The following is a 19314-nucleotide window of genomic DNA, read 5'->3' as shown; positions in this document are numbered from 1 at the left end:
TGGTCATAACTTTCCTTCCAGGGAGTAAACATCTTTTAATTTCATGGCTGCACCCACCATCTGCAGTGATTTTGGAGCCCCAAAAAATAAAGTCTGACACTGTTTCTACTGTTTCCCCATCTATTTCCCATGAAGTGATATAAACTGTGGAAAATTCTGAAAGAGATGGGAATACCAGACCACCTGACCTGCCTCTTGAGAAATCTGTAGGCAGGTCAGGAAGCAACAGTTAGAACTGGACATGGAACAACAGACTGGTTCCAAACAGGAAAAGGAGTACGTCAAGGCTGTATATTGTCACCCTGCTTATTTAACTTATATGCAGAGTACATCATGAGAAATGGTGGGCTGGAAGAAGCATAAGCTGGAATCAAGATTGCCAGGAGAAATATCAATAACCTCAGATATTACAGTGTTAGCTAGGAATTAAAACACTGTTGTTGTACTAAAAGAATAACTCCAAAACACAAACTTTACAAATAAAAAAGAGAAACACAGGTCCAATTAACTCAGATTTAGAAATAAATGGTTTTCTTTATATAAATTATAATTGGTCTATTTATATCACCTTTTAATCATGTTACTAATTATTAATAAAAACCAAAAAACAAATAACTATTAAAGTCAGAAGTTAATACTTGACTCCCTGGTTTCACTTAGTTTTCAAGTAACAGAGTAGAATAAGTGACTGAGGGATTATTTCAATTTCAAATCATATACAACAAAACAAAACAAAGAACAAATGAAACCAATCAGAAATGTATACTCCTCAATTATCAGCCAACAGTGTGACTTTCCAGATTAAAATCTCAGTTCTCACATTTTTCCATATAATTGATGTTTTAAAAAAAATTTTATTGTTTTACAGTTCAGATTAGTTAATCAAGACTGTTTATACCTGTTTAGCTGCTAAGTCCTGTCCGACTCTTTTGTGACCCCATAGACTGTAGCATGCCAAGCTCCTCTCTCCATGGGATTTCCCAGGCAAGAATCCTGGAGTGGGTTTTACCATTTCCTTCTCTTGGGGATCTTCCTGATCCAGGGAGGAACTCTTGTCTCCTGCATGAGCAGGCAGATTCTTTACCACTGAGCCACCAGGGAAGCCGTAACCAAGCCTGACAGGACAGCTAAACTTTCTATGGATTAAACAAATTTAAATACTTATCAGATCAATGATGTCTAATATACTAAATTTAAAAATATTAATACCTATGATTCTGATTTCTCCCTTGTTTCATGAAATAACAGAATATTGTTTATTTCTGATCTAATCTGAACCAGTTATTTGGGGAAAAAATTGGAACTATGATAGAATACTGACAATCACAAAAGTATTAAAAGCCCAAAGGGAACAAGATACAGAGTATAACAACATTTAAAACTTAGCAAGGAGTAAATTAGATCTTAATAAATTTGGAATTTTCATAAATATCTGAAGTCTAAAATAGTAAGGGGAACAAAATATTTTAATATTGACCTGAGTTCATAAAACACATTTTGGCTTGGAATTACAGAGAAAACATTCAATTAGGCCTTTTTTGACCTTTGCAAACTTTTGGAACATCACCTTAAACTTCAGAGAACAACTACTTCATGCTATAGAGAGTGAAGACTCTAACTACTTCATATATATTTAAGACTGGAATATTTACACATTTAAATGCTTAACTGCAAGTAAACATTTGTCCTTTTGGGAGAGGCCCAGGTGGAAGGGCCCCATGGCAAAATGACAATGTAAGTCCCGGATATCTGACTGTACTGCCAGTGCCACCCAGTCTTAAAAGTATTGCCATATCATTATTATCATCCTCAGTCAATATTTACTAAGCTCTTTATGACAGCAGTGGCATTAGAAAGTTTATAAAAATCAAGAGTAGCTCAAAGATCTCAGTTTATTGTAACTAGTTATCATGTAAGTTAACCTTGATATTTGGGGTTTTTTTTTTTGCAATTAATGAATCAAATTGTTCCTGAACAAAGGCCTTTATTATTAGCTATTATTTCCATTCATTTTCAATATTTCAAACTAGATTCAGTAAAACTTTAATACATTCAATAATATATATGTCACATGTAGTGAGAGAAAATGTTTATAATACAACTATGCTAAATTAATCTAACTGCACTGAGCGGTCTCTGGAAATATGAAGGAATTCTTTTCTTTCATTGTCATTTCTGGCCAGAACCCAATGTTCACAGGACTGAATTCTTTGAAAAGGTATCCTTTCCCTCACTACCTGTCCTGGACCCCCACCTCTACCAAATGGCAGAAGAATGTTATAACAGGCTAATGCTTCTTTTAAAATTGCTAATATTTTTTTTTTTAAAGTGATTGAATTTCTGCAGTGTAAAGTACTTTAAAAATAGTTTAAAATATTTGGAAAACTTAAAACATAAGTGAGGTTATCATGTATATACGTATCTATTTCATAAGGTAAGTGAATCCACTTTGGGGTGTCATTCCCTTATATATCTCATTGTTTTCTAAAACACAACACTAATAAACTAAATTAAAGAGATGAACTTCACTGATATAATAAGTAAATTATACACACACATACGTATATATTATAGACCTATTTTTCATAGAAGCTTATTTACTTTTAGGCATCAAATTTAATTTGTGCAAGTTACTATGAATAAAGTTGCAAAACTTTATCAAAATTTGCAAACTCATTTTTATATAAAAGTAACATATATACATAAAAAATTCAAACACTTAATTAGGTTATGAATGCAAGTTAAAATTTCCTTTCCTCTCATTCATCACATACATATAATAAACCTAACTGTTAAACATAGTCCCACTTTCCAGAAAACATGCTGTTGAGTTTCTGGGGTATCAGAAAAATTTTTATCGACCCTTACAGATGCTCTAAGCACTGATTCAGGTACAAGGTGCAGTGGTAAATAAACGGAATCCTTGTCCTTGCTGATCGTAATTTCTAGAGGACAATGCACAAATACATTATAGTATCATGCAGGCTTGTCCATAATTAAGAAAAATATAGTAGAGTACCAAATAGTGTGATTCAGCGAGGAGCTAGACTATTTTAGATAATGTGGCCAGAAACATTTAAGCAGAAAGTTGAGCAAAGTGAAAAGTTGACTCGTGACACTATAGTGGTGGTGGTGGGCTGGTAGATTAGGCAGAGAAAAAAGAAAGCTGAGGTTTTGTGATGGGAGCATTCTTAGAATGTTGGAGATAATAAGAAACCTGGTGTGGCTGGACCAAAGCAAGAGTAGACGCCTGTTAAGAAATGAAGTTAGAAAGGTAGCAGGGACCAGTGCATATGTGTACAAACACTCCTTTTATAATTAAATAAGAAAGGACAAATATCTGAGTCACTATATGATTTGGGCAGCTGTTTTTAAATGCATGAAGTAAGCAGGATACTGTTTACTCTTGAGTGTCCCTTGGGCAGCAAGGAGATCAAACCAGTCAATCTTAAAGGAAATCAACCCTGAATATTCATTGGAAAGACAATGCCAAAGCTGAAGCTCAAGACCTTGGTCACCTAATGGGAAGGGACAACTCATTAAAAAAACACAAAAACCTGATGTTGGGAAAGATTGAGGGCAGGAAGAGAAGGGGGCAACAGAGGATGAGATGGTTGGCTGGCATCACCGACTCAATGGACATGAGTTTGAGCAAACTCCGGGAGATACTGAAGGACAAGGAAGCCTGGCGTGCTGTGGTCAATGGGGTCACAAAGAGTTGGACATGACTGAGCAACTGAAAACAACAAAAGCAGGATGGAAAATGTGGAAAAATGGTAAATACTGGCCCCTTTTAGGGAAGGTAGCCTCTACTTAGCCTCAGCTAATTGTTGAAAAGCACAGGTATAATGGTTAATTTTATGTGTCAATGCAGCTAGACTATGGTGCTCAGCTGTTTGTTCATCCACTGGTCTAGATATTGCTATAAAGGTATATTTTAAATATGATTAATATTTAGATCAGTAGGCTTTGAGGAAAGCAGATTAGTCTCCATAATATGGATGGGCCTCAGCCAATCAGTTGAAGGCTTTAAGAGAAAGACTGAGATCTCCCAAGGAAGAAGGAATTCTGCATCTTGGGACTTACAACCACCACAACTCATTCCTGGTTCTCTAGCCAGCTGACTTGCCCTGCAGATTTTAGACTTACCAGTACCCACAACTGCATGAGCTTCCAGTTGGCATTAGTGGTAAAGAATTCGCCTGCCAATGCAGGAGACCTAAGAGATGGGGGTTTAATCCTTGGGTTGGGAAAATCCCCCAGAGGAGGGCATGGCAACCCACTCCAGTAGTCTTGCCTGGAGAATCCCATGGACAGAGGAGCCTGGTGGGCTACAGTCCATAGGGTTGTAAAGAGTTGGACATAACTGAAGTGATTGAGTACAGCACACAATTCTTTAAAATAAATCTCCCTCCCTGTATATAAACAGTCTATTGGTTCTGTTTCTTTGGAGAACCCTAACACACTTGCCATGCTAAGGATCCCACATGGGCAGATCTTCCAGCTTTTCTTTTTCACCTTGGGAAACAATGTTGCAAATGAATATGGAATAATGCTACTGTTTCCTACACATTTTTTTAATTGGACCTGTGAGAATTTATTCAAGGAATATACACAGGTGCCAAATTTCTAGGTAATGGATAATGCTCTCTAGAATGGCTTTAGAAGTTTACACTCTTATTTCAATGCATGCAGGGTCTTCTCTATTTAGTCTGCCTTAGCCCCCCCACCCAACACTTTTTAATTCTAAATTTTAAGAAAGGTAAAATCCAAACAAATGTTACTGATAATGGTTTTCAAATATGAACACTGTTGGTCTAAAAGAAAAGAAACTTTGTTGCCAGATAAGATACTTTATCATATAAAGACCTTGTTTAGCCCCACAGCCCTACAAACGACTAACTGAAAAGCTGAACTAGGTCCATGTTATTTTCAATCAATTTACTCATCACTGAGTTCTTATTATGTGCATTGCACACACTATCACTCTACAGAAGAAAGTTTTAATCTGAAGAGACTTTCAATCTACTGTTAAATTTGACTGTCTATTCATTTGCTTGGCAAATATTACTGAAGGCTTTTAATATACAAAAAATACAATCCTTAGAGGGGAAATTAAGAGAAATATTCATAAAGGTGTTATACAGGTGAGCATGAGGTATGTATGATGAGAGAGCACTATATATAATTATGGTAGTTAATGTTAGATAGAATGAGATCACTTCCGGTTGAGAAGATCAGAAAAAGATTACCAGAATAGTTCTTAAATTGTGTTTTGAAGGCTCAGTAAGAATCTGATAGGCAGAGATTGGGAGAATTCCAGGAGTAAGATGAAGTAAAAAGAAAGCAGTGAAGTGGGAAATTTGGGGTATGGCCAGGAAACAGTGAATAATTCATTTTGAGAGTAAAAATAATAGTCAATTTAGTATAACAAATATTTGTTGGGTGCTTATTGTGTGTGAGGTAGTGTACTAGCACCACTGACACAAATATGAATGAAACCAGAAGATAAAAAGATGATTGGTGGAACACTAAACCAGAGATAGAGGTGGCAGCAATATCAAAGGTTCACAAGTGTTAGGTTAAAGGGTCTGGAATTTATTGTACAGGTCATGTGGTATTTCCCAGGTGGTGCAGCGGTAAAGAATCTGCCTGCTCATATAGGAGGCATAAGAGACAAGGGTTTGATCCCTGGGTTGGGAAGATCTCCTGGAGGAGGGCATGGGAACCCACTCCAGTATTCTTATCTGGAAAATTCCATTCCAGAAGAGCCTGGTGGGCTACAGTGCATGGGGTTGCAAAGAGTTGGACATGACTGAGTGCGCGCACATGCACGCACACACACACACAATGTGGTATTACTAAATACTGTCGATATCTGACTGAGAGGTTGAAAATAATGTTTCAGTAGTCTTAAGAGAAGTAAGAAATGGAGACAAGTGGATGATGTAGCTAGAAAAGGCTGGGCATGAAATTATACAAGACTAGTCTAAGGTAGGAATTTTGCAGAGGAAGGAGACATTGCAAGGAAAAATCTAGCAAAATTTGGTTACTAATTAAATTTTATAAAGGGACAAATCAAAGATTACCTATGCAGAAGGGAACAAGCAACTGTAGAACTCTAATAATAGTGCCAAGACCAAGGGAAACACTTTACTTTTTTATTTACCAAAATAAAAAATTAATTTTTTCTCAAGCTGATGAAAATGATGTTAATAGATGGCAAACTCCAGGATCTATAATTCGCAGGCCCATTCTAAGTCTGGACCTTTTGCTAACCATGATAATTAAATGGCAAAATATTTTGTTAAATGTTCTTCAAAGAGGAAGCTGAACCATTTTACAGAATAAAAAGGAGCAGTTGAGAGCTATACATGTTGAACTTTTATGTTAAAATAAGGCACAGAAAACAGTGAAAGTCAGTGCAAAAAAAAAATGTCCTTCTAAATTCAAAGTCATAGAAGACATAAAATATTTTGGGAGCCTCTGTAGTTATATAATTGTTGTCCTATATGTCAATAAAGCAAAAACATTTAAAGTATTTTGATCAATGATACTATTAATACATTTTCTTGGCACAGTACTTTATAGTTTTCAAAAACATTAAAAAAAAATCATCTCCCTAATTGTCATAGTAAGCGGCTTAGATCATTCACAAACAGGTGCAACTCACTGGTATAAGAAACTAGTTCTTAATTCCAAATATCACTAAACAAAAAAATCTAATCTACTTCATACAAAATGGTTAGAGATGTCACAGAATATTAGAACTAGAGAAATCCTCAAGTCCAAGTTAAAGATCTTGAGGCCTAGAAAGCCTGGAGCTTGTCTACATCAGAAAAAAAGTTTGGTTAATGGCAAAGATGCTCTTTCAATTTTTTATTACTGTTTTGGCAGTATGGTTCCATAATACAGTTCCATGATAATTCCAACAAAAATACAGATATAACAAAATGTTTGTGTCACTGGGTAGTCCAATTAGAACACAGAACTAAGAGTTTAGGATTGAGTGTTCAACCCCTCTTGAGGAGGGATTTACATTGAGAAAAATGTTGCTTCACGGCTAGAGTTTGCATGCCATTGACTCTTATTGATGCATAGTTCTGACTACTGAATGAGAAACTATCACCATCACCATTACACACACACACCCCCCAAGCCCACCCAGAGCCTAGCGACAGTCAGTAATATTTCTGATTATGAAGAATAGGATATATAAAGACTATATATATATATATATGGAGTAAAATTTTAGGACCCATACTAAATAAAATTTATAAAAAGAATGTAGGAAAAAAAAAATCATCCCACCCTCTTTTTGAGCATATTTGACATGGTTTCTGTCTTTGTGGCTTTTATGACTTAGAAATGTAGTATATCATGAACCCAGTAAGTAGGATTTATTTTTAATCCAGTATTCACTATGCCAAACCTTCAAGCATTCTATTTAAATTTTTTTAAAAATACTATTACAATCAGAGGAAACATACCACCTTCAAATATGAAACAGACTATTCAATATTTGTGATGTTCTAGAATGTCAAATCTGCCATGTTCTGAAAGGCATCACAACTTCTCAGTTGGAATTGAACAAAACAACAAAAATTTAAAATATAATCTGCTCCTATTATGAGTATATTAAATCCTAGTCTACTGGCACTGAACAACAGGATCTAATTCCTATCTACACACTTGAATTTACACTTTTTTTAAGCAGAAGTAAATACAGAACTACTATAAAATCAGCAAACATTGAAACTTAGGCTTTCTCTCGATTAGAAAAGAGTTTGTTATTATTATGCCTCCTGAGCTTAGGAATGCAGCACTACAGGTTTAAAGAACAGGAAAAAATCATTACTAAATACAAATCTAACTCCTACAAGTTTAAGATTCTTCCCTGATGAAACAGTTTAGATTTACACTAATGAAGCTGTTGTAGATGAACTCAGTATTTGGCAGAAAGGAAGGCACTAATACTTTACTAATAGCACTTTTGTAATAATAAAATTTATTTTAAAACTTCACATTGATTCCTCTCCTGCTATCCTCTGCTTTAATGTGAAGGAGTCATCACTTATACTGATAAGTTTACCATCGCTACCCATTCATCTCACCTGCCCCATCCTTAACTGTGCCAAAGGACACAAAGGCCATTTCCTTTCCTCAGTATTCAAAGTCTTCTAGGACTCAAAGGAAACAAACAGAATAGAAAAATCTCGTAATACATACTTCCATACTCCTATTCCCATTCGGGGAAATGAAACGCTTAGAATAAACAGTAGCTCTTGGTATAACCTAGCTTAAAAAAACAACTTTTTAGAAAAAAAATTAGAAAGAAGAAGATCAATATCAAGAAGAATAAAAGTCATTATCATATTTTAATATGCCCCTAACACTAATGACTGATCACATATCCTCTTTTGCTTTGGCTGTTGGAAAGTTTAAGACAGAATTATTCTTGAGGTTTATTCTTTTGCTGTTTCTTGGTAAATATGCAAGCTGACTTACTCCTGGCTCTAGCTTCTTGTCCTATTCCTATATTTTTCTTCGTGTATTTTTTCTTACTTATTGATAAGCAACTTTCTTTGACATGACCATATACATGTATGTGTATATATATATGCATATATATTTATGTGTAAAATTGATCTGAATAACTAAAAGTGCATTTTTTCTTAAACTTTTTAAAAAAAATACATTACCTATTATGACATACATATACACATGCAAACACACATGAAAATTACAGAGTCAGTCTTGGCTTTCTTCACAATAAATATGAAACTCTTCCCCCTGTCTTCTATAGCAGAGGAAACTTTGAAGAAAAAAAAAAAGAGTACTATCTATGAGTTAGTTGTGTTTCATGCATGGATCTGTAACTACCATCTATTTGAGTGTGTAAGAAATATTGTTTACTGTCACTTAAATTAGAATCTGGGATTCCAGGAAATTTAAACTTTATTGTTTCTGGAAATTGCCTCTTTCTTCCTAGAGTTTTATATCCCAGGGATCTTATTCCTATTCTATTTAAAATAAATTCCTGAATATCCTCACAGAATGTTTTCTATACCTTAAAAAGGAAACTTAACTGTGAGCTTAAATTTATTTATATTCATAGCTATTCTTATCTCCTTTACTCCTGTCTATAAGCACAAGGTGACCATCTTCCTGCTCAAGGCAAACTCTTCTACAGATTCTTAATTTCATCTCTTTTTAGATTTGGGGGGATTCTGTACTAGAACAATTCTCTCTTGGCTCTTTCCAACGACTCAGAAACATGCTCAAATGTCTGCCATTTTTCAAAAACAAGAGACATAATCCTTAACCCACTTTCCTTTCTTCTTAGCTATAACATCTTTCTTATTCAGGTTTCTTCAAGGATCACTCAAACTGATAGTTCAAACTGCTATTCTTCTCTCCCTCAAATCACTCTTGAACTTCCAAAAAAAATTGGCTTCTATACCTAATACTGTATTAAAACTACTCTTATAGATGTCCATAATGGCCACCTCATTTCAAACAAAGGGGATACTTTTTGCTCATATCTTAACCATTTAGAAACATCTGACTTAAAAAAAAATTTTTTTTAATTAAAATCTCCTTCCTTGGCTTCAGTGATATTGTTTTTAATTCTACTCTTACCTCACTGACTTGCTGTAAAAAGAAATTTAACATTCAGTTCAGTTCAGTTTAGTCACTCAATCATGTCTGACTCTTTGTGACCCCATGAACTGCAGCACGCCAGGCCTCCCTGTCCATCACCAACTCCCGGAGTTCACTTAAACTCACATCCATTGAGTCGGTGATGCCATCCAGCCATCTCATCCTCGGTCATCCCCTTCTTCTCCTGCCCCCAATCCCTCCCAGCATCAGAGTCTTTTCCAATGAGTCAACTCTTCGCATGAGGTGGCCAAAGTACTGGAGTTTCAGCTTTACCATCATTCCTTTCAAAGAACACCCAGGACTGATCTCCTTTAGAATGGATTGGTTGGATCTCCTTGCAGTCCAAAGGACTCTCAAGAGTCTTCTCTACCACCACAGTTCAAAAGCATCAATTCTTCGACGCTCAGCTTTCTTCACAGTCCAACTCTCACATCCATACATGACTACTGGAAAAACCATAACCTTGACTAGACGGACCTTTGTTGGCAAAGTAATGTCTCTGCTTTTCAATATGCTATCTAGGTTGGTCATAACTTTCCTTCCAAGGAGTAAAGCATCTTTTAATTTCATGGCTGTAGTCACCATCTACAATGATTTTGGAGCCCCCCAAAATAAAGTCTGACACTGTTTCTACTGTTTCCCCATCTATTTCCCATGAAGTGATAGGACCAGATGCTATGATCTTAGTTTTCTTAATTTAACATTGGTTGAACACTAATAATCAGCCAAACACTGTGTGAAGGGTTGCAAGTACTTATAACAATTTCAGAAAATTCCCTGGTGGTCCAGTGGTTAGAACTCTGTGTTTTCACTGATGAGGGCCTGGGTTTGATCCCTGGTCAGGGAACTAAGATCCTGTAAGCTGTGTGGCCTGGCCATGAAAAACAAAACAACACAAAATCTCTATGTGGTAGGTACTATAATTCTCGTTTTATAAAATGAAAATGGTCTTGGAGAGGTTCATTTATATAAGGTTATAAAAGGCAGGGCTGTCTAACTGCAAATCTCTGTAGCTTTACTACATTATCAGCAATTAAAAAAAAAGTAGCAGTGAGAGGGGTCTTTGTGAAGCTTATCTTTGAGCCAATAATTGTTAACTATTTAAAAGAGGTTATGTAGCTGTTAGATTCATGTAGATTTTAAAAAGTCTTTGAAAGATAAATGTTTAATCCACATAATTTTCAAAAATCTTTCAGTAATCCTCTGCAATTCAGCAAAGAGAAGGAGTATCAAGGTTTGTTTTTCAGTAAGTAAGGTCAACTTATGCAAGATTAGCACATCACCCTCAGCATTCTTGGACACTGTCACTTTAACGACAGAACACCTGCTAACCTATCTCATGGCAGGAGAAGGTGCCATAAAAACTCTCCCTATCAATGGGGTGAAAAGACTTAATACCATATCCCAACAGCCAAGGTCTAAGCACAAACCACACAGTATTCATAAGTCTTAATAAAGGCTTCTGTTATTCTCCCAAGAAGTAACCCTAACTTAATGCAGCCAACTGAAGTGTGCATCTAAACTGGCAGCCTTCAAACTTGGCTGCACATGGGAATTTCTAAGGAGCTTTAAACACACCAAAGCAGAGTCTTACTCCAAGGGACTCTGAAGTAATCAGTTTTGGATGGGATGGGGATCAGGATTTTTAGAGGCTCCTCAAGTGATGCTATTGCGTAATTACAGCTGAGAATCCACTACTGTAAAATATACAAGTGTGTACTAAGTTGCTTCAGTTGTGCCCAACTCTTTGTGACCCTATGGACTGTAGCCCGCCAGGCTCCTCTGTCCATGGGGACTCTCCAGGGGATCTTCCCAACCAGGGATCAAACCGGCATCTCTTATGTCTCTTGCCTTGGCAGGCAGGTTCTTTACCAGAGGCGCCACCTGGGAGGAAAGACTGTTATATTCATGCTCTTAAAAAAAAAAAAATAGGATTCGCCATCTTCAACTATTACCAGGGTTCTGCTTGCCCACATACCTACTAATTCTAATTGCAAGCAAATGATTCCCTATGGTCAGTCATTAACCAAACGTACTTGGAATTTGGTAACTGTATTAGTTTCCTGAGCTGCTGTAACAAAGTACCCAAACTAGGGGGCTTAAAACAACAGAAATTTTTTGTCTCACAGTTCTGGAGGCTACAAGTCCAAAATCACGGTTTCAGCTGGATTGTGTCTTCCATGAAGGCTGTAAAGGAGAATGCTCCTGGTGCCTATTCTGGCTTTGGGCATTTGCTTCCAATCCTTGGTATTCATTTGCTTGTAGATACTTCACGTCTTCCCAGGCACAAGGCCGTGTTTGTCCCGGGTCTTCACATAGTCTTCCCTCTATGCCTGTGTCTTTGTGGCTAATTTTCTACTTTTTATAAAAACTTCAGTCATATTGGGTTAGAGCCCATGCTAATGATCTCATTTTAACTTGATTAGCTCTGTTAAACACCTTGCTGCTGCTAAGTCACTTCAGTTGTGTCCGATTCTGTGCAACCCCATAGACGGCAGTCCACCAGGCTCCCCCATCCCTGGGATTCTCCAGGCAAGAACACTGGAGTGGGTTGCCATTTCCTTCTCCAATGCATGAAAGTGAAAAGTGAAGTCGCTTAGTCATGTCCAACCCTTAGCGACCCCATGGACTGCAGCCTACCAGGCTCCTCCGTCCACGGGATTTTCCAGGCAAGAGTACTGAAGTGGAGTGCCATTGCCTTCTCTGGTTAAACACCTTATTTAGACCCAAATAAGAGCACATTCCAAGGTACTAGAGGTTAAGACGTCAATATATTTTTGTGAGGGACACAGTTCAACCTATAACAATAACCAATTAGTATTTGCATCAAATAACACTGTTTCAAAGCATGGATTCTTAACATGAGGATGGGAAAAATTTTTTAATCTTTATTTTTCACTCTTCATGTAAATACAGTATTTCTTACGATTATGAACACAGGCAACATCTTCAGTAGTATTATTAGTGGTTCTTGAGACTTTGAGCCCATAGAAACCACTGGTATTTTCAGGTCACATTTCAGTGTTTGCAGTCATCTTCAAAATATTATTTATAGTTATCACTACTTCAAAATTACAGTTTTTAATAGACTTGCTGTTAGATAGTTATTTAAGGTATTAGTGCATTAATATATCACGATGTAATACCTTCATAATTTTATTTCAATAAAACTGATTTTGATTTAACTGAATTTTATGCACTGAACATTATTTTGAGGAGATCAAAATTTTTAAAAAACCTTTTAATAACCTACAGCTCTAGTTAGTGAGTTCTTCCATTTCATACTTGAGTATTTTTAAACTTCATAAGTATTTAAAAATATGCAGTGCCTTGTACATCATTTTCAAACCTTTTATAAAAAAAACCTATGATTCACCGTGAAAAAATATATTTTACATGTAGCTCAAGACACAATCTTCTTTCTCACACACAACACAAAACTGAAACAAAAATGTCACAAAACAATATTTACCCTTACCTCACTCTTGACATTTTCTATTCTATCTCTATTCATTAAAAAATGCCAGTGTGACCTACTGAATTAATTTTACAACTAATCTTGGAGCATAAATTAAATTAGTCTTAAAAATCCTTTAGTGGAATTTCTTTAGAAACTTCTCATACTGTGATAGTTGAAAGGCTGTTATTACTGGTATTCATGTACTATTTTTAAAATATATGCCTTCATTTCAGAGGTGCCATTTAGATGAGCAAATAATTCAAGAGGTAAGCAGGCTCCATTTAGACAACTGGTTAAGAGTTACGTAAACTTTATAATTCCCATTTTATAATGGGAGTCTCAATTTAAACTTTACCCAATACCAAAAGGAAACAAGGTAGAATAATAAATATTTTATGCCTGAATCATTTTAAAATTACAAAAATGTCTTAAGTGTATAATGTTAAATTTCACTGAGGTATTTCCTCATTCACCACTATAAAACTGGGTAGAAACATTTTCTAAAGTAACATTTTTTTATGCCCAGGATAGAAAGAATTTTACCTGTAGTAAACTCGAAGTGTCTGGATTTCTTCTTCCAGTTTTTTGTACTGCTGAACTGCGGTTTCTCTGGCTTGTTGCATAGTTAACAACTTTGCCTGCAAGTAATTAACATTTTAAGGAATTTACTAGCAGTTGGGTACCTTTAAATACACTACTATAGTATGAATAGAAGTCTTTAATTTCTGGGAGTTTAAAAACCCATCAATATTTTTAGTAGTGGTTCATAATTTCCCACAAAATAATTCAATTATATTAATAACAGAAATATTAAAGACATGAACATATTTAATTTACCAACTTTGCTCATTACTAAACTTCAATCTTATTCATCTGTATCATCAGATATATGCCTTTCTGCAATGTTTAACTTTACACACAGAATTCAGAATGTGGAACATGGGTTCAGAGCATTATCTAGAATAGAGATAAGCACAATGGCTGTTTCACATATAAATTTTATGTGGCTCCACTGCCTGATCACTAGATTTTCTTTTAACTTTATTAATAGAAACTCAGAAAATTCTAAATATGTTAAGCCATCTTTGATATTTAACATGAAAATATTGCACAAGACTACAACCTGATTTTTACAGATATGACTTAACCTCTTCAATTCCTTTTCTGCAGGAAAAAAAAAATCTCTAAAGGGAGAATGGCAGTAATTTTGAATGTTGGAGATATTTTACTCAAGGGTTGCTATTGTTCATCTTGGCTTAAAATAGTCAAATTTTAAAGAGTCTTAAGCAGTTTTTCAATAGAGTTCAATAGTAATTTTAAAAGAATTGTACCTTCCAAACATCATTCCCAAAATTTCCAGCATAGTCAATAAAAGTTATCAACCTGCCTTTTAAAGTATGGTACTGGTAAGTCACACTTTAATTTTGCTTATTTAAAGTTTAATTTGCATGAAAAAGGCTGTCTTTTACTTTAAATGTGTTTGATAGATAACATGAAGCAAATTGTTATCATACATGTCACAAACTGCACTAAAGGTAATAATTAAAAAGTAATCAAAAGTTGGAGGTTGAACGAAATTCATTAATTTTGCTTAACTCATATGATTTTACTGAAATTATTTTCTTGCATAAGAATGAAGTCACAAGATAAATTGTGAAATCTGATCATAGGAAAATTAATGAGTGTAATATAAATAAACATTAAACAGTGCCACTTTTCTATTTTAATAATGCAGAATTATAACAAATAGCAGTTTAAAATTTTATATAAAAAATTAAGCACCAAATTAACTAGCTATCTGCACTAGCAAATCCTAACAAAGAGTTACTTTTAATTAGATTTAAGATGTTCAAGTGCTTGCTTTAACATGTCACATTCTAGAATTATGGATGAAACAGTCTCAAAAATTATTTTTAAAAGACCATTTAAAGCTGTTTCTTGATGCCAAAAATTAACAGCTTTGCTAATTTTCAGTATACTATAAAATGTAATCGAAAGGGTAACTTGCATGACCGAATACGCACTGTGATTAATAAGAAACCAAAAAGAATCGCCCCCAAAATATTTCACATTCAACTTACAAAACATCAGACATCCTGTTTCATGTAATTTAAGAGATATCAACTATTTGACAGGTAATTGAGAATTCGATAAATAACAATGGGACAGTGTTAAGAACCTGAGATGATTATTTTTAAGCTTTTGTACCCGGTACTTCTTCAGAAAACCAAAAAACAAACCCAAACACAAAGCAAAAAACAAAACCAGCAATGTTGTAGCAAGAAAAAGGCATAACAAAGATTATGCCTAAGAAATTTCTGCAGTGAAAATGGGTTGTGAGAACTGTACATAAATTCCCTTGCTTTGGGTAAAAATGAACATTTTATTCCTCTTCCTACACTCAGTTCACCATGAAGATTTGGTGTTGATTCATAGCAACCCATTTGATTTATTACTTCCAAATGCCTGATCTTATATCTAGGCACTGGAGACTATGTTCAAAGCTATTATAAACCTCTGGCCTTACAAGCTCCTTCTGCTACTTTATCAGATACACATTTATCTGGTCAACTTTTTAGGGGTGAGTAAATACCAATACCTTATGGCACAGTGATCCTGTTTGGCGGCTAGGATGAACTTCCTTCCCCACTACCTCAGGTACTCAAGTATATATGATCTAGAATTTTTTTAAAAATATTTATTTATTTAGTTAGTTGTGCCGGTCTTAGTTGCAGCACGCGGGATCTTTGACCTTCATTGCGACATGAGGGATCTTTTTTTTTAAGCTTTGGCACACAGGATGTTTTAGCTGTGGCATGCAAGCTCCTAGTTGCAGCATGTGGGATCCAGTTCCTGACCAGGGATTGAACCCAGGTCCCCTGCATTGGGCATGTGGAGTCCCAGCCACTGGACCACTGGGGGCATCCCTATAGGGTCTAGATTGTTCAAACAGAGTAGTCCATCCTGATAGCCCCAGAAGAAAACTGAACCTTGATGACATCATTTGTATCCTGGATCCCTGTACACCAGACAGATCCAGATTCATTTCTTGGACATATGAGTTTTTTCTTTTTTTGCATAGGCTACTTTGAGTTGGATTTATGGTATATGCAATGTAATGTCCCTGGTGGCTCAGAAGGTAAAGAATTTGCCTGCAAGCAGGAGACCTGGGTTCGATCCCTGGGTTGGGAAGATCCCCTGGAGAAGGGGATACTAGACTATCCACTCCAGTATTCTTGTCTGGAGAATTCCACGGACAGAGGAGCTTGGTGGGCTACAGTCCATGGGGTCACTAAGAGTATAAACAATATAAGAAAATTTAATTAATTTACATGCACTGTTTATACCTATTGCATTTCCTAGTTTCATTATTGAAAGAAAAGTGAAAGTGTTAGTTACTCAGTCATGTTGATTCTTTCCATCACATAGCAAGTCAAAAATATATGTAATCCCCAAAACAATAAAAATAAGCAAACAAGATATTTTTTCCTATGTCTCTGGCATCATATTTCCCGTATTTTTGGTAATTACTTGTCAATCTCCCACCCCTAATCTTCAAACTACAAATATTCTGAGATTTCAAGTTACCTGTTTGTTGTATATCCTTCTAGAAATATATATACAAGCATATATATATATCTACAACCAAATAAATCTATTTACAATATTGATGGTATCTTTACATACTATTAAAAACTTTGTTTTAGATTTAAAAGAAGTTTTGCTATTTTGCTTTTTATTAAAAAGGAAATCTTTTATCCCAACCCATGTGTTGCACTCATTAATCACATTTCCTTCCTTCCCTCCAACCTCAAAGTGAAACATTTCCATGAATTTGGGTTCATCATTTTCAAGAGTATTTTATACTTTTACAATATAGTTATGTACTTACAGATAATATATCTGATTGTTTATACATTTCTAAACTTGAACATACACTTTAAATATATTTTTGAGCAAAGCCTACAGTGAGTCAAAATTTCTAAGTATTGCTGGCCTTCCCTATCCACAGGTTCCATATATGCAGATACTGGAGGGCCAATTAAGGAACTTGAACACTGCAGATTTTGGTATCTGTGGGGCTCCTAGAACCAATCTCCTCTGGATAACAAGGGACGATTACATGGTCATAGATTTAGGCAAACATTGTACAAAAGTATAACTTTTTTTTAAACTTACATTTTCAGGTAAAAATTTTATCCAAGTAAAACATTCATAACATATATAAATATATACATACATGAATTTTTTAGGTAGGCTATTTGAGCTATAACTGAGGCAAAGTAAAAATTCACCCATTTTTTGGTGTACAGTTGTATAAATTTTCACAAGTTTATCAAGTTCTGTTATAACAATGACAATCAAGACACAGAATATTTTCATTATCCCAAAATGTTCCCTTGTGCAATACTGCAATCAATGTCCTTTCTTTACATGTAATTCTTGGCAACCAGTGATGTGATTTTTTATTTTTACTGCTATAGTCTTCCCATTTCTAGAACATCATATAAATATTATATAGTCGACAGCCTTTTGAATTTGGCTCCTTTTACTTAATGCTTTTAAAGATTCATTCACATTATGACATGGATTAGTAGTTCATTCCTCTGTATCACTGAGCAGTACTCCACTGCATGGATGTACTATAATCTGTATATTCATTCACCAGTTGATGGACAGTTGGATTGTTTCCAGTTTTTGGTAGTTTTAATAAAGCTGCTATAAACATTTGTTTATAGATAATTTTGTGGAAATATGCTTTCATTTCTCTTACTTAGGTAAACACCATGGAGTGGAATTGCTGGGTCCCATGATAAGCGTGTGTATTTATATACTTTAAAACTTATGTACTCTATTAAGTTATATACATTATAAAGAAACTGCCAAACATGCTGCTTAAATTGATAAAACTTAAAAACATCTGTGCTTCAGCAAAGGAAACCATATGCAAAATGAAAATACAACCGATAGAATGGGAGAAAATATTTGCAAACAATGTAACAGACAAAGGATTCATTTTCAAAATACACAAACAACTTATACAACTCAACAACAAAAAAATACCAAACAATTCAATCAAAAAATGGGCAGAAATAAATAGGCATTTCTCCAAAGAAGACATACAGATGACCAACAGGCATATGAAAAGATGCTCAACATTGCTAATTATCAGAGAAATGCAAATCAAAACCACAATGAGGTATCACCTCACATTGGTCAGATGGGACCACCATTAAAAAGTCTACAAATAACAAATACTGGAGAGGGTGTGGAGAAAAGGGAATCCTCTTACACTGTTGGTGGGAATGTAAACTGGTCTAACCATTATGGACAACAATATGGAGATTCCTCTAAAAACTAAAAAGAGAGTTGACATATGATCCAGCAATCCTACTCCTGGGCATATACCCAGATAAAACTATAATTCAAAAAGACACATGTTCAAAGCAGCACTATTCACCATAGCCAAAACATGGAAACCTAAATGTCCATCAACAGATGAATAAAAGACAATGGTGGGGCACACATGTATAATACAATGCAATACTACTCAGTCATAAAACAGAACAAAATAACGCCATTTGTAGCAACATGGATGGAACTAGAGATTATCACACTAAGTAAAGTAAATCAGAAAGAGAAAGACAAATACCATAATACCACATCACTTATACGTGGAACGTGTAATAGGACATACACAAACTTATCTATGAAACAGAAACAGACTCACAGACACAGAAAACAGACTTGTGGTTGCCAAGAGTGGGGCGGGGAGGGACTGAGTGGGAGTTTGGGGTTAGCAGATGCAAACTGTTAAATATAGAGCATCAATAAACAACAAGGTCCTATTGTATAGCACAGAGAATTATATTCAATGTACTGAATATAAAAAAGAATGTGTTTGTGAGCATGTGTGTGTGTGTGTGTGTGTGTGTGTATATATATGAATCATTTTGCTACACAGCAGGATTTACCAGAACATTGTAAATCAACTAGATTTCCATAAAAAACAAAAACAAAAACCATCTGTGGTTAACCACAGTAGCAATGCCATTTGTTGAATGCCTTCTATGGGTTGGACATTGTGCTGAATATTTGAAATGCCAGGCTGGATGAAGCACAAGCTGGAATCAAGATTACCAGGAGAAATATCAACAACCTCAGATATGCAGACGATACCACTCTAATGG

At 35.2% G+C, this 19314-nt stretch overlaps 1 protein-coding gene across 1 annotated transcript in view; it reads right to left on the bottom strand.

Annotated features, from left to right (window-relative positions):
* The window catches only part of MIPOL1 (mirror-image polydactyly 1), a 295160-nt gene that overhangs the window by 89442 nt on the left and 186404 nt on the right, over positions 1-19314 (bottom strand). Inside the window, exon 10 of the mRNA XM_068991389.1 lies at positions 13667-13761. Coding sequence (XP_068847490.1) covers positions 13667-13761 — 95 coding nt within the window. The remainder of the gene's footprint in view (positions 1-13666; positions 13762-19314) is intronic.

This window comes from Capricornis sumatraensis, chromosome 19, assembly GCF_032405125.1.
Source record: "Capricornis sumatraensis isolate serow.1 chromosome 19, serow.2, whole genome shotgun sequence".
Classification (NCBI taxonomy): domain Eukaryota; kingdom Metazoa; phylum Chordata; class Mammalia; order Artiodactyla; family Bovidae; genus Capricornis; species Capricornis sumatraensis.
This window is presented reverse-complemented; position numbering and strand designations above follow the sequence as displayed.